Raw genomic sequence first — 17,266 nt, forward strand, 5'->3', positions numbered from 1 at the left:
CCCAACTTACTTGCCTTGTCCTTGTTGCTGGGCTGTTCTGCTGCCTGGCAAACGCGTGTATGCAGAGACAGGAGCAAAACTGAGCACTGAACACTTTCCCTGAACTGAGTTAGATTATCAATGATGAGGTAAAAAAAGAGCAAAAGCAGAAACCCTCAGAGGCTTACAGGCAGGGGTGTGCAGTGACAGTGCAGTGACTGACGCACAGCACCCTGCAGCTTCCCTCTCTGATTAGCTCTGCTTTGCAGGAGCATGAGCTGCTCCAGCTAATCATCTCCCTGGGGCATAAACTAGCTTTTTTAATTAAAAACAAAGCAAAGCAAAACAAAAGAGAGTATGTCCTTATTTATAAGCAATGGACAGTTCCTGACATGAAGAGACTACTCTCCCCAGTACTATCTTTGAACAGGAGAAGCTCCCAAATAATAAATACCAACATTTGTAACATCTAACACATACTCTTACCTGCATTTTTGCAGCCCAGGCTTCCACACAAGAAAACCCTTGTCCAAAGCATGCTTGTGCATACAAATTCAGAGGGATTCCAACTCTTTCTAAGCCCTCTCCTTTCCTAACTGGGGATTCAAGGTTGCTACTGGGACATATAGTAACTAAAAGGAAGTCTGAACTTGTTAAGAGACTGTTACATTTCCTGAAAACGCTTCTGTTGACAAATGAAGAACAGGAATCAGCTGATGAAGAAAGCGTCGATTTTTCTAACCCTAGAAACTAGTGGAGAATGTTTGACAAATGGCTTCTTCTTCATCATCCCTAAATATATGGACAGGGTTTTTAACCACTGCTGATGGAGGTCAAGCTTCCTTAGAAGAGAAATATGATCACCACAAATACATATTAATCTAATCAGGCACATAATGAATAGATGTAAAACATATAAATAAATCAACAGATAATCTGTAAATTCTGCTCGTTTGTTACTCCTAGGCAGAGATACACATAATTATTTCCCTACATTCATCCTCTAAGCCTGTGTTCAGAAAGCCATGCCATTTGCTGCAGAAATGCGTGACAGAGAAGGCTGAGGCAGACACGAAAGCAATGGCTGAGTTAGGATCAACCGCAAGCAATTCATCAGCACAACAGTGCAGGCTGATGAGATAAAGCCACATTTGCATTTATACTCTAACCTGTTCTCTCACAGGAAAATATTAGAGTGCCTGCCTAGGTGTTAAAATTCACTTGGAAAAGAGATGCCTTGGTGTAGATATCAGTTATGGAGTACTGATTGTCCTGGATCCTTTCAGATAGAAAAAAAACACCAGCTCACACCAAGTGGCTTAAGGGCTGGCAAAGGACTCTCCTATGTGGTCCTCTATGAGCTGTGCTGTGTGCTGGCAGACAGACAATCACAGTAGGAGAGTACGTTTTGGCAAAAGCCACCAGGATTAATGGCTAAGCACACAGAAAATGAGACAAGCACAAAGAAAAAAAAAAAAAAAAGAGGGAATGGAGTAAGGATCAGGGATACTCAGCACATTAAGATGATTTTTTTGCATTTTGTCTGGTCAGAAACCACACAAAATCTGCATCCCAGCTTGGCTGGTAGCAGCCTCTGAGTATTAGACTGTGTGACAATTATGCCTAGAAGGCCCAGTGGAAAAGCAGGCAAAAGGCAGGGCTTTGTTAGTAGTCACAGAGAGCTTGCAAAAGGCTGTTTGCTTTCAGCTTCATCCTGAGCCTGTGATCAGGGATGCACTGACCAGTATTTGCTTATCAACGCTGGGAAACAGAGGGCAGAAATTTACTCTGCTCCTCTTCTCAATCAACATGTGTTCACATCTTTCAGATTATAGGACTGATCCAGTAACTACTGCAGTGAGATTTTCCAGGGACACAACAGGCTTTAGAACAAGTCTGGCATGACTGGAATTAACCAAAGCTAACATTTTCTCTTCATTCAGATATTAAACTGAAGTTCATTGAGCAATTCCTTCCTTTCACGCAGGGAGATATTTAAAGACGTGCTCAAGTACAAACTTGAGGTCACTGTTATAACCATAAAGAGTACTTATAAAGAAAAAGTGTAAGAATGATTTCAGGAAAGATAATCTTATATCCCATGTCAACTGACCCACCTCTTTGAAACCCTTAGTTAAGTCCAAGATCCAGGAATACTAGGATTTTTGATTCAATCATGTCCTTGTGCTTTCTATCAGCTAATCTGGAGGTGGCTATTTTGGATCCTATTTTAAGATTATTCCCTTTGAGTAACTTCACTTCTAAAAAGAACCTTTTCTCTGAGGGTAACTTACATGTCAAGCTTTCTCCAGTGCAATCTGAGGGCAAAAATTCTAGTTTTTATCCTTATCAAAATAACACACTTCACTGACACTTCATAAACAGTGCTTATAAAATGTTTTGCAGTTCCTAGATTGTAACATTCAACATTTTATACTAAATTATTAATGTCGGGTAAAGTAGCATGCTCAGCCATTTTAATAACCTTGATGTATTCTGTAATAAAAACAACAAATATTTGTTCATCCTTCAGTAACTGAAATGGAAAATGAGACCTCAAATTTTCCTCTTAACCAATTCCAAGTCAGCTCCCTAATGTGAAGCAGTGTATTAGAATAAAATATGTAAGCCAAGGATAATGCTATGCTCAGTATTTTATTTATATTTTTATGTAAACATAATTTGCTTTGTAGGCACAATATAACAAAAGCTCTAAAGCAACAAATACAATTAAACAGTATTTCAGTTCACTTCAATCAGGCTTAAGATAAAGAGAAGCTTTCACAGTTCCTTTAAGGCAATTTAAGAAATAATTTGTTTCACTTGAAGAAACTATCAAATTGTCTTACAGTTGTTTAAACGCAAGTGTTAGTAGTAAACACAAACCTTCATTTCTTCTGCAATAAGACTTGTTCAGTAACAACAGTCTCACCATCATTTTGTATAGCATGCCCTCTACCACTTCAAACGTGATACTACTGTTATTCTTAATACTGTGGTATTCTAGAAAGTATTTCGGGCTTATGGGCCAAATTCTGCTAGCACAAATCCTGCTTCCAAAACAGGTACCTGAAAACTTTCATTCGTTTCATTAGTAACCTTCATATGTGCCATATTAATATCGCTACAACACGGAGTAGAATTTAGCTCAGTGATTGTAATACTGATCTGTGTAGTGCTTATGTAGATCCAGAATAGTCCTCTGAACGCACTGCAATTACCTGACATTCTGCTGATCAGAAAATGGCCCTGAAATTGGTATGAATTAGCATGAAAAGTATTTTCGCCTTGCTAACAAAACCAGAAAGACTAGCCAAAATTATTTCATCTGATTGTTGTCCCCATGGTGCCTGTGGCCATGACCACCATCTCACCCCTCTCTATTTATCTATAAGGGAAATTTAACTGTAGAGCCAACCATACTGTGGTTTATAACAGAAGAATGGATTTGCTATTCTGCTTGCCCTACTAATTTAAGGCCTTGAGAATGCCACTTTACTGCCAGTTCAAAGGTCACCAGCAATATTGCTCACTTTGGCGTCAAATCAAAATTTCTAGTTATGTTAAGGTTTGTTGCAGGACAACATTGTTACACTAACTGCAAAACAAAATTGGGCATGTTTCCTACTGAATTGTGAAAACTTAATGGCCTTTCTTAAAAGCTCATTGGGCAATTCCCAACACACGGAAAACTCATTGAATATATATTTTTTCTGCATATTGAGTTCCTGTTTGGGTTTGATATGGCACCGGAAGCCTAGGTAAGTCCAACGCAGAAAGAAAATCAACTAGAATGAAGTTCTGCTTCAATATATAAGGAAAGCTGAAGTTTGTTTTGACTAATATTTCAACAAAAGCTTTTTTTGGCATTTTCCTCCACAGTTAGTTCTTCTCATCATTTCTGAATTTGTTCAACTGAAGGGAAACTTGCTTAGAACGAACATTCTGCACAATTATCTAGCATTAGAACAGTAGAACGGCAACTTCATGAGCACAGTATGAAGAGATGGACATAAATACTCAGGCAGCAAAAATTAAACAAGTAGGAAAAAAAACAAAACAAAACAAAAAAGCAACACAAGAGAATCCTCTAAAACCACACATAAAAGTAATCCAGACTCACAATTACTTTCACATTGAGAAAAGCCTGAAAAGCAATCCCTCTCCCCTTCTGTATATTTTTCAACTTCTATCACTACTACATATTTGTAGAATTAGGAGCACAACTAGCCATGCCTGGAGAAATAACTTCTTTTGCAAAAAAATATACTAAAAATATATTAATTCAAAGATACATGGCATTATAACAAGGTCTCTGACTTTCTTTTAGCATTTCTACTGAAGTTGTTTGCAGTTATTTTAAAATGTATATTTCAACAAGACCACCAAGGACCTGAGTAGCTTCTGTTTGGATAGGTGAAAGTCAAGAAAAAATATTTACTTTTGTCATGTTTAGACATAGTTTCCACTAGTGGGAGGTAGATAGACTAGCTGGTTTTGTTTATTTGATCCTTCAAATAATCACAAATATAACCATATACATGGAGCACAGCTTTTAATAGAATTACTCGCCTAGGTAAAGTTATCCCCATGCATAATTTGTGATGGGATTAAGGTCTAAAAAGTCACTTTTAAAAGGGTTAACTTCTTTAGAAGTTCAGCTCCAGCTTCATAGCTGATCAATACATAGTGATTTAAGAGCAGTAAACTCTGCCAACAAATTCCTTCCACATGCTGAAGAGTGATGCTTACTAATGGGATTTAGAAGTTAAACCTACAAATGTTTTGGATTTTAGACACAGATGAGTCAATGCATCCTTCATAGAACACGATGTTGAACTGTCAGTAACAATGCAAATTGTTCTGGCTCTAAAGTGAGTAGCTAACTGACCTCTGGTGCCTAAAACATATGGGGCGATAACTCAGATCAACAGGAAAGCAAGATAGCTGGCACTCTGAATGAAGTGTTTAATTACTGGTGCTGATGGCTAATATGATTATACGATACTAATCAGAGTCTGTCAATTAATGCACAATTTCAGATTCCACAATTCAAAATGAGGTATTTTTGAAAATGAAGACAGGATTGCTTATAAAATGAGGAAGCGTGATAAAGGAAAATAAACTTACCATTTTTGAAACTTCTATCTGTGGTTCATAAAAGGAAAACTACTTTAACACTGAAAAATTCACAAACTTAAGAATCCTCCCTCCAATTAGCAGAATCTTCAATACAGCAAGTGGGCAATACTTTTTGTTACTGTGGTTGTCAACTTGCAAAAAAAAGCTCAACCCTCCAAATAACTTTATGCAAAAAGTTGGAATTTGCATGAGAAAGATGCCCATCTAAAATTACACAGTAAGTTAATGAGGCTTTTAAACTGAAACAGAAAAATCCATGGGACTCCTACAGGGAAACTGGGTATTACACAGGAATGTCATAATACTGCACTGGATGAGAATGGCACTTGAGTTCAAAACAATGATCAACAGCTCATAGCTCAGCTGACTGCAGACAAATACAACACACACTGTACTACAGCATTTGTTCACTGATGCAGAGAATATTTCCCAGTCTTGTTCCCTTCTACTGAATCAATCATTCTGCTTCCATCACCTCTGGCTGTTACTGGATGAATGGCATGCGCTCTTTATTCTCATTGTCCCCTTCGTGATCTTCTTCCTCCTCTCCAGCCTCACTTGTCTCTGTGCTGTCGTTGGCCATCTACAGGATGAAAGATGAAGAAAATCAGAGCACCTATCAGTGCTATCAGTAAGACTACCCAGTCTTATTTCCATTTGATTCATCTCATAAAATGACTTTAAAAATGGAAGAAGTCATGGATGCAGCAAGAAAACAGATGTTCTGTCAGTATGAAAGTTTTGTTGGTATGACATCACTTTCAGTTAGAACTGTGAACTGTTCCCTCAAGGATTACAGCTGAATTCTGTAACTGGAAGTTGCTTTTAGGACAGTTGCACAAGTGGACTTTGATCTGCGTACCTATCATAGAATGGCATTAAGACTCTCAGAAAAGAAACACAGCTATGTAGGACGTTCACAAAATGTATGTAACATGCTCTTCCAGAGATTGACAATATGATTCTTTAAAGCAGCTAATGGATGGGAAGCGTTTAGATACTTAGAGAAGAAAATAATTCCTAGCAGAGGTACTCCGTACTTCTGTATGAAAGCACTTCTGTGTTCCGACGCTGAAGTAATGTGTCTTTTTCTGTTCAACCTACTTATTAAGACAGGAATTTTGTATTCATTAACTGTCTGTTTGTTTTCTGTCACAGGGACACAAATAGATTTGGCAGTTTTATCCTGATTTAGGAATGGCAGGCACATTTCTGGAGAGGGAGATGGCTATGCCGCATAGAAATTTAACTGTTGGGAGTGCAGGAGTTACAACTGTGTTTCACCTTGGATTAAAAATATAAATTCTAATTATGGGTTCTATTTAGGTGCTATGGATTTAGAAGAAAACAGTATACAAGAAAACTGTAAGGATATTTCTCCAAATGTCACTACCACGCTTTACCTTGTGAGACTATACGCCATGTAAGTAGTGCTTTGCACTCACCAGGGGAGTGGGTGCTTTTTCCACATCCAGAATTAGTTTTCCTATGTTACCTCGGTCATGGATTCTCTGCATGGCCTCCTTCACCTGAAAGAAAGATAAGATATTGATAATCTACAAGCACACGTTTATAGAAAATCCTGATTGCCTTTCTTCAAAATCAGCAGTATGTGTGAGGCACGCTATGAGCAGTGCCATTCAAACTGCTGCTTTAAACAAAATGAATATGGCTAAACATCTTCCAGTGGTTTTTTAAGGCTTGACTTTTGCCTTGTGATTGCCAAAATGGGATGCAAAGCTTAATGACAGTTTCTGAGTAGAGTACCTACATAACAGTACTGCAGTACAAAAGCTGAGGTGAGAAACAGGATCAGGGAATTAATCTTGACAGGCTGTTCATTAGATTAATTTCTTTTCCTCTTTGCAAAATATTTGTGAAGAAATTTTACTTTCATTGAAAATGTGAAATATTTTTCTAATTGACCTATGATGGTTAATTATATCTATTGTTTTCCTACAGAAAGAATGCCATATCCTGGCAGTGGCTGTGATAGACCATGCTGGCTCTAATTGCATGATTGAGTATTTTTTTCCTTTGTCTTTCCCCACATTTTTAATTGTTTCTTTTAATGAATACTGTCTTACCAATACCAACAGACATTTAATAACTGGCAGCAATTAGGCCATATAAAAAAGGAACAACAACTTCTTATGAATGCTCTGGAGAGGAGCTTATTTTTATGTGCAGTTTTAGAACTCACGGGGTCTCAGTGTTGATGAACTGACATTGCATGTGTGTTTCACTGAATATCCAACATGAGGCATGCAGAACACTACTAAATCACTGGAAATTGGAAGATGTCAAGAATTCCTCACTGTCATGGTGGAAAAATATCAGAAAACTGAAAATAAAGGCCACAGAAAGGCTTTGCCATAGCCTTACCACACTATTTTTGCTGGCATAACAGGATATAGTGAGGCAAGAAAGTTTTATGTTAATAGGATCTGCCATCTGTGACATAGTTCTACTGACTATTTTAAGAATAATGGCATAGAAGCTAGAAACAAAATGCTGACTTGGGAACATGTGGGTCCCACAGTACATTAAAAGCTTGAATTGAGGTCCATGCACCCAAGATCATTAGTGAATGTCCAATACAGGAGATGGTATGACATTTCTGAAGACACTAAACAAATACAGCTTTCAAGCTTCAATTAAATTTAATGGATACTGGGCACAAAATGTCTTTACCATCTGTCAGCCTTATTCTGAAAGCTGGCTGCAGTGAACTCAATATTACAATTTTAATTTTACTGAGTGGTTCACTCAATTAGTAAATACCAGACATTAAAAAAAGTAAATCTGATAGAACAAAAGAAAAATTGCAATGATGAAAAAAAACTAATAAGAAAAAAATACTGTCTGACAAATTAACCTTGGAATACACTGTTGTATGAATTCCACTGGATAAAAGGTTGACTCTATATGTTGACCAAAAACCACAGTAACTTTTACTTAAACAATACCCATCTAAGTAACCCACAACAGCACTTCTGTAACATGGACAGTATTCCCTTAACATCCAACAATGACTCCAAAGCAGCAGCTATGTTATTTTGTAAATGTTGTTAGCCAAATCAAGCTTTCAGGAGTCTATAGCACAGCATAAATACACAGATGTGATAAAATTGGAGAAATCAGCAAACACATTTACCCATCTTTGAAATTTATTACCAGATCATCATGTAAAAAGCAAAGCATGTGACACTGATTTTAATCTGTACCATATCACAGTTCACAAGGCAAATCTGAGAAAATGTGCTTTCCCTGCATTTTTCACAAGCATGGTATTGAGTTTAAGACTCTGGAGAAAGGTTCAGTGGTTTCCAGTACACTTGTAAGTAGCTTGCAAATGTAAACAGCAGGCATAGGAAAAGGGAACAACACACTCTTTAACAATAACAGTGGCTATGGGATCCAGGTGGAAACATTAAAATACATTAAAAAGAGAAAAAAATAGTTTGATTCAACATCAGCATCCTTCAGTGTCATTTTCAACTTGCCTACCCAGTTCATCAAATTCTGTACCAATGCAGTACCATGAGCTGTTTTATAAATGAGTAATTCTTCTATTTTAAAGTTTATGGCTGCTAATTCACTTATTCAACCAAGACTGCAACTGCTTGTTTCCCAAAACACCTGAATATTAAAACTCTAGAGAACACTGTAGAGAACAGAGCATTAAAAACTAAACAAGCATGGTTACAGTTTGCTGTTCTGTGCACATTCCAAAAGCATTTGCTTTTCCATGTGAACTTTGACGTGCTGAATTTAGTTTGATTCAAGAGACATCCCTTCCAGTGGGGAGGATCAAGAGGGCTTCCCTCTTCTTAAAGTCCCTAAAGTACTTTTCACCAATTGTACTATTTGTATTTGTCATCTTAAATCAAAGTGAAGGAATCACATTTTTTTTTCTACATGGATGAGTAAATTCAGTTTCTCCTTATGCAGTATCATCAGCTTGGACTGGAAACATTGCAAGGGTGCAATTCCTAATTTAAAGAGTTTCTACTGGAATAAAGGACAAATTTTCCATTGTCCTTTCAGTATAACTCACTCCTTACAGTGGTTGTGACTGAACTAATGCTGAATTACAGGAAATTATGCTGAGAAAGCATAACATTCACATGATATGTACAATAAAGCAGCAGTGGATTCTGAACCGTTTTCACACATTAGTGAACAATGCGAAAATACTTTCAAATTTCCACGTTATTTGTCTAAGGAAATTTGTCAAACTTATTGCTGAAAAGAAATAAAAGCCATGCAGTCCCACAAACCCAACATAAACCCTCCTAGGCAGCAAGAGAAGAAAGCAATTAATAATAGAAAGGAGAAATTAAAGGAACCGAAGTTTGCCTTTTCCCCCAAACACAATTCACACTTCTGCATTATATTCTTTCAGTTTGATGTATTGTATTTTTAAACATTCTCTGCAGCATAAATAGCTTTCCGTATCTTTTCAGTCTAATGAAAAATGGTAATAAACACAGGAAAAGGAATTTTCAAACCCAGTTGGAAACAATTTGCATTTGCTTTAGGGAGTATCCTTTCATAATTGAAGAAACAATTTTGAGCAAGCGTGTTTCTCCCATCCCTTTCAGCCTTACAAGTAGCACAGTTGTGGATAATTTGTTAAATATTCCCACTGAGCAGTGACAATAAATCTGGTAATTAGGATCTATGTAATAACAAGTCACAGTTACGAGGCCCTGTGAGAAACACTCAAAACTCGTCTTCCACCATAACTCCCCAAGTGCTGCACGCTCTCTGAGCTCTGAGCACTCACTGCATTGTGCCAGCATTACAGGCTATCAAGCAGCTTTAACATCGCTTTGTAAATTTCATCCATTAACACACACTTGCACATTTAAATAGATGTTGTGCTACCAATACCCAAACATAAATCTTCAGAGAAGTCTTGATACAAACACAGGCTAGAAAATGACAAAGGCAGCAAAGACAGCCTGCTGTGGGAAAGACTGTTCAGTGGTATTTTCCTGAGGGGATGTTATGGCTGGGATCTCAGAGTTTCTCTTGTACCACAGCCATTTCTGTCCTACTGTATTGTGTATCACACTGAGAAGAGCAACAATTACTGCCAACGGATCTTGGTTGGAGAGGAAAGGCATAAACGCCTTCACGTTGCTGGTCAGAAAATGTTCTATTTATGATCCATTTCTGTATTTGGCTCTTAAAAGGAACCAGTCCCAGGAGTAAAATAAGAGTCTGCAAAGCTGTGCACTGTATTTTTTGCTATGCCAGTACAACACACGGGGGACTTTAGTCCCATATTCTTAATACAGATGTTTAGTGGCTAGAAACAATAAATGCCATGGGTAGATTTCTTATCGGGTCGTTAAAACACGATGGTTTTATCATGGTATGCAGTGCTGTTCAGCTCAGTACTATCTGGAATTTTATCAAAACCTTTAGTGAAGTTGCGCATTTACTTTAGGAGAGCAAAATCTGCAACTGAAAGACACCAGTGCAATACAAAAACGGATATTCTTTTACCTGCATGAGGTCGAATGCAGTTTATTGCCCAAGCTGCCACGGTCACAGTCTCATCTTTGCAGGCTTTGTCCTTAACCCTTCACTCTTACCCAAGGCACATTTACCAGATAGCGGCAGAGCACTTGTACTTTATTTTCTTGAGCATCTCCAGCAATAGTGATAACCTACCATACTCACCAACTGTTCTACCCCCTGTAGCATCACCTGCTGCAAAAGAGATCAGCGCCCAAATGTCCCCACTACCAGACAGGCACAGTGGAACACAGCATTCGCTTTATGATCTACAACCGTATTTTTTTCTCTTATTATTTCCACACCTTCTGGTTCATTATCACTATTTATTTCCACAAATCATCTCAAGGAATCACCTTCTGTCCTCAGCTTACACACTGAAAATGTCCAAGCCTGCCAGCATGTCACATTAAGGCTGTTTCCCTCCAGCTCTCTAATATTCCCCTTGGAATATTAGCCTTGGAATAGCTTGGAATAATAAGCCTTGGTTCACCACAAGTTGGTTGTACATCTAGGAAAAGATAAAAAATTTTGGTTATCTCATGAGATCTTTCTAACACTCAACATGGCCTTTGATTTGGTGCTGCTCCACAAAATAAGTCCAAAATCTACTTTGGAGTGCTACTGCTATGCCGGCAAGGAAAGCACACACAAAAAAAATTGAAGCTTCTTTTTGAGAAAAATTTGAAGTATTTTGTGTGTGGGAACAAATTTCACTCCCTGTTCCACTGGCATAATTTTCCTGACATCGCTAAGTTGCATGTGGATGAGAAGAGCAGCTGTTAGGAGGATGGAAGTCTCAGCTGATAAAGGAATATTACCAGTGATCAATCAGCTTCCACTACTTGAACATGCATTCTGTAAATGGCTGTTATCTTTCAAACACTTTTTTTTTTTTTTGGCATGGAACAGTATTTTCTGATTTCTCCAAAATCAGGAGAGCATGAACTTCCCATCAGGAGAATTCAGAATTTTCCACGTGAAAGCCAAGAGAGCTTCCTCGTACAACTCATCCTGCCCTGCTACAAACAGCTAAACAAATAAGAAACTTAGCTCTGTGCAGGCTCGCTCTCTGACAGAAAGAAGAGCTGCTGGCAAAAACATTCCTTACCAATAATTAATTCCTCTCTATCTCACTGCCGTGTGTCAGCAGAGCCTGCAACTGCATCATGTCTGCAAAATCACATGGACAGGATCTCCATGGTGACAGTGCCACGCAGTGTGCAAACATCAGCTGGCTAGTCAAGGTTACTTTGGCAACCCAAGTGTCACAGGTAATGATCCAAATCTTCTTCAGATTTATGCTAGAATCATCTGAATTAAAAACTTGTCTGTTTCTCATTTTAGGACCGGTTCTGCTCCGTTGCTGTTTCGTAACAGCCTCTATTTTCATGAGCTACCTCCATTAGCATTACAAACATTAATATCAATAGTATTTATTTAAGCATCATTTGTATGCAGTAATGAAGAAAAAGATGCACGCTGCAGACCATTCTAGCTGAGAGACCCCATAAGCAAAGCACTTCATACTACAGCTTTCATAAGTGCCATGAGGCAACATGATTTTTATTATCAGAAGCACTGCTGTGGTCTATTAAAGGCTACGCTGTCTTTAATATAAACTGTGAGCTGCATTATAATGGCAGATGCTCCTCTCAGATCAGAAGAATTTACCTTCATGTCACTGGCATATACAGGCTTCCACACAATGTGGCAGTCCATGCAAAGAAAAATCCTATGTAGTTTCCGTCTTCTGGTTTATGTTTTTTAGCTTTTGTCTGTGGAAGGCAGGAAGCTCATGGAACCAAGGACAATAATTCCCAAGCTTGCTGGTAGCTCTGAGCAGAGCAAACTGATATTGTTCCCTATGCAGATTTTGCCAGTGCTAGGCCACGGGATGTAGAGAGCAAAAGTATTTCTTCCTTTAGGCTGCATTTGCAACAGCCCTGTTAGTGTGGCTTGTGCTAAGATCAGGGACAGAAATCTGGTGCTCTGGATGCAGCCCTCCTGTACTGCACACAGTGAGCAGCTGCTGGGCTCCCCAGCGCTACGGACTGCATCTGCCTGCTCCTCAAAGTGACTTCTGTCAAAATGCAGTCCTGTTGTTTTGCTGGCACATTTCCTCCTCCTCACTAATACTGACATGTCTCTCCCACGTTAATGCAACATGATTTAGAGAAATAATATTTCACTATGCCACACATTGAATTCTTTTAAGCTTTTTTTGGTGAGTTTGCAGTGTGTTTCTTTCTCAGGCTGTCTTCCATACAGGTTTTTGTAAAATTGCTGTTTAACTATGGTTACTGACAATCGACACAGGTATCTGGTCAAAAACATCCTTTTGCTCGCAGGCATTGTTTTGTCTGGGAGAGGGTACTGACCACAGCACACCTTCATGGGAACAACTTGCATTCGTAAGAGGAATATTCTGCTTGCACCACGTAGCAAACAGCTGGCAGAAGAGTGCTTCTAGTACTTGGCTGCTGTAACAATAAATGTGGTATTTACAGGGCTCTGAATAGTCTCCACTCCTGCTTGTGTCAGTTCTTACCTCAGAAATCAAGGACTGACCATATGCAAGAAGACACAATGATCTTAAGGTACCTGTGGCCCAACAGCTACAGGGAAAAAAGCATGGAGAAAACTGAGATACAGTCAAAATTAATTGATGAAGTGCTATGAAATTAGTATAATCAGCAATTTTTTTATCTGTTTAGAGCGTTAGAGAACACGGGAGGAAGATAACTTGGGCTATGGAAGCTAATACATCACATCATCCTGCTGGTACTCATCTGAAACCAAGAATGATTTGAATCTGACTCACCTGTTTTCTGCTGTCACCCTGAACTTTTGCACCAGTGTCTTTTCCTGTATACATGCAAACAGAAGGTCATTTTAAAATCCCTTTCATTCCTCCATTGCTATTCCCAGCTGCAAAGAACAGCTCCAACATCCACTCCCTCCCGCTGCCCGTCAGCAAGGAGAGACCTTTTTGCTAGAATACCTTTTTGCCTCACTGTATGTTGCCATAGCAGCAAGACTAAAACCAGACCCAAGATGAGAAAAATGTCAAAGGAATAAAAACTGATGCTACAGGCAAATTCTGACTCAAATCCTTCCTTGGCTACCGAAGAGATCTGTTACATTATATGTTTTTTACATGGAGAACTACAGCTGCACAACTGTACTGTTCACTCTTGCCTTATTCCAACAAGCTCCTGCTGACACCAATGAGTATTTGTTTTTGTCTTGATGAAACTCAAAGAAAAAGAGATTTAAAGCCTCGCAATTACAGAATAACTGAACCAAATCTTACCAGCTTTTACTTATGAAGTCAACAGGAACAAAGCAGAAAAAAGAAAGAACCAATATCAAATTAAATATTCATAACTACGAAATAGGACCTAGATTATAAATCTGGTGGGAGTTCTTCCTACACAGTAAGCAGGGGAAAAAAAGACTTTGAAGTTGGATCCACCAACACAGAGACTTCTTCAACAGTTAAAGGCCAGCATTTCGGTTGTAAGACAAGAACTGTAGAAGGAACATCTCTATTAGAGAGCCTGCAGAACGATAAGGCAAGCAAATATTGATTTGAACTAGCACACTGTAGCCTCTCATTATCACTTATTATTTGCATAAGCTTGAAGAAAAAGGAAGTCTTTTGCAACAGCAATTAATACTGTAAAAAAATTACCTTTTTAGTTTCAAAGGGTGTTCTCTGAAAGGAGATTTGGTGAAAAAAATCCCCAGAACACAGACTAGAAGAAAAGCCACATCTTGTGAATCAGCAAGAAGCTTTTAGAATTCAATGGTAGAATTTCTTCAGAGTAGCAATAAAGCCAGAACTCCTGAATACAGATCTTCAGCCATCTGTCTAGTCAATAGCTAAATACAATCATATCAACTCTAGGGTGAGATTAACCAACCTGAAAGTGAGCACAACATTATGTGGAAGAGACAGAACTACTGTAATAAAGAGTTCCTCAAACTCACTGATCCCTCCCTCCTACACTGTGCTTCTGGTTGCTGCTATATAGTTGTGAGCCACTGACTCACAGCTGCTGCCTGAGTTGCTGGGATTGCTGATAGAAATTAAGGTAGCATGGCCCCAGATTTTACTAGCACATCAAAGCCCACATACAGGATCTTAGAATTGGTCACCTGTATTCCCTTTATTCTCTCATTCTGAGCAATAACAGGTTATACTAAGCTGCAGCCAACTATTCAAATAAGGATGCCCCAGATACCCCTGATTTTGGGATATTCAAAAGTGAAGTGGTTCACATTTCACTCCAGCAAAAACCTGGTTTGCTGTGGAGCAGCAGCAGTTCTTATGCTGTGGAGAAGTCCTTTGGCTGCAAAGGAGTTTTGGCAGCAGCAGACAAAAGAAAGAAGCCCTTTGTATTTGGTTAACATGGAGCAGTCTCTTGTGTAAGTGAAATTCAAATATGAAGTTCAGTTTGGTCCATTTCATCACAGTGTCTTCACAATTTACAGCAGGAAATAGTTTATGACATTTATCACCTTGCAATTAAAAGCAGATATTTTATGTTATTATCGATTATCGAGCTCCATAACATAAGTTTTTAAACTCTTGCCTCAGCCATGTTGCCTTGTGACCTCTTTGAAAAAATATTTGGAAAAAAACTGCACCAACCCACTAATATGTCTCATTCGTTCTCTCTCCCATAAGCATATTCTAATAGTTAAGAGAGTCATGGAACTCCCCCTCCTCCACTCCCCCTTACACACCCTTAATTACAAGCACACTGCTTTGTGCATTGTTGTCTTTCTAATTATAATGCCCAGACTGCAGAAGGTCAACGTTGTTGGTTTCCTCAGCACAGCCTTGCAGCAGCAATCCTGTCTGCTTGCTTCTCTGTGGGAAGCTGGCAAACAGAGATCTCTCTTCACACACAAGTGAAAGATTAGAGACAGCCTTTCTGGAACTGTATTGTTTCACAGCCATGTGAGAACTCCAAGTCTGAAATACTTCCAGAATCACAGTGTTTCACACGCACTGTCTAGACATTTGCAGAACACTTTTCAGAAACAGAAGAATCTTTTTCACTATATTCCTAATTGCCTCCAAAAGCAAACTAGCTGCAAGGTGATCTAAGTCAATGCATGCCTTAACTGCCTCTGGGCTAATGGATGGATGTTGCCTCATGGAGTTAAAAACACATCAGCTTGCACCACATTAGGTGATTCTTCAATATGTGCTTGCATACATACAGTTATGCCAGATGACAACTGAAATGAGAAACACTAAATTCTTCTCTGCAGGACTCCATCGAAGCAACACTTAGCACTGTCACTACTTTGCCTTGCAGTAGTTACATTCCTTTAATACAAGTATGGAAAACGAATTATTCTCTATTCCAGAACTACAACATAAAATACTCTCAGACCTGGAAACTAAACTTACTGGTTACAAAATAGAGCAGACATTTCGACTTCTAGACAATAGAGATGTAATCATTAAAATGACTTGACGCTATCATTTCCAAGCCTGGGAAGCTCCATACACAAATCCACCAACTAGGATCAGATTACACGAGCACATTAATTTTGTGTCAAAAAACACAAAATTGTTCTTTCACAACAATGGATGCTCTCCAATAAACTCCCTCCCTAGACATTAAGTCAATTATGTAGATTCTTGAATCTCAGCGAGGTAAATACCAAAGGACTCTAAAGATCCAAATGAAAAAATATTTCTTCTCTATTTTCTTGTTTAAATTTTTTGGTTTCACGAAGTAGTGCCATGAGGATTGCAAATCTAATTACTCTTAAGTCATAGTCATATTTTTCCATTATTCAAGAAGCTCTCTAAGCCAGATCTGACCATTGGGTGCTGCTCTATACCTTCATTAAAATTCTACATAAGCGAAACCAAAAAGCACAGATACATTAAATTGTTTTACAGTTGTAATATTAGACAGTGTGATTTGTGCTTATCCTCATCTTGAGCTGGATCAGTTAACAGTAAGACTGAAGTCATTCATCTAGGTAAGATGAAAGGTATTTGAGTTCATTTTGTTGTTTACCAGACAAGTTTACAATATATTTTTCAGTCCCATTTGCTTTATTTGTTAATGTTTTTTATGGCACGGTTAAAAATGTTTCATTCTGAGACGCTGTTGAAGATTTTTAACCCTGTACCAACACAACTGATTTAGTTTACAATTTTAATGGCCATGCATGAATACTCATTTGACTTAGTATTACACTGACTGAAATCAAATTGCTATGCAGTTCATAGCAAGGAAGCTAAAGCATAAGGCTTTGTGTAACAAAACGCCACTCATTCAGCTGAGACAGCTTCTAATCTAATTCAATTAGGTGTTGATGTACCAAAACTTCAAATGGTGTGTATGAGCTAGTTCAAAAAAATAGGCAAGAACTTCAAACAAACAGTGAACGAACAACAAAAACAAACCGACCCAACCAACCAGCATTTCATGACTTCTGCTGAAGAACTGAAAGGTTATACCCATTCTCTTCAAGAAACTCATGCAGGATGTAACCATAAAAGATAATACAGTAAAATGTATGTTATTCCCAAGATTGGTGTGGTGGATTTTGTTTTTTTTTTTTTGTGATGGTT

General features: G+C 38.4%; 1 protein-coding gene across 1 annotated transcript in view; it reads right to left on the reverse strand.

Moving 5' to 3' along the window:
- Positions 1 to 2,615: 2,615 nt before the first annotated feature.
- Positions 2,616 to 17,266, reverse strand: part of VAT1L (vesicle amine transport 1 like) — a 46,376-nt gene continuing 31,725 nt past the window's right edge. The window contains exons 8-9 of the mRNA XM_042877209.1: positions 6,567 to 6,650; positions 2,616 to 5,704 (exon numbers count right to left, since the gene is read on the reverse strand). Of these exons, the coding sequence (XP_042733143.1) occupies positions 5,606 to 5,704; positions 6,567 to 6,650 (183 nt within the window). The 3' untranslated portion in view covers positions 2,616 to 5,605. The remainder of the gene's footprint in view (positions 5,705 to 6,566; positions 6,651 to 17,266) is intronic.

The sequence above is a fragment of the Lagopus leucura genome, unplaced genomic scaffold, assembly GCF_019238085.1.
Source record: "Lagopus leucura isolate 7727_CA_CO unplaced genomic scaffold, USGS_WTPT01 Super-Scaffold_100017, whole genome shotgun sequence".
In the NCBI taxonomy this organism is placed as follows: Eukaryota; Metazoa; Chordata; class Aves; order Galliformes; family Phasianidae; genus Lagopus; species Lagopus leucura.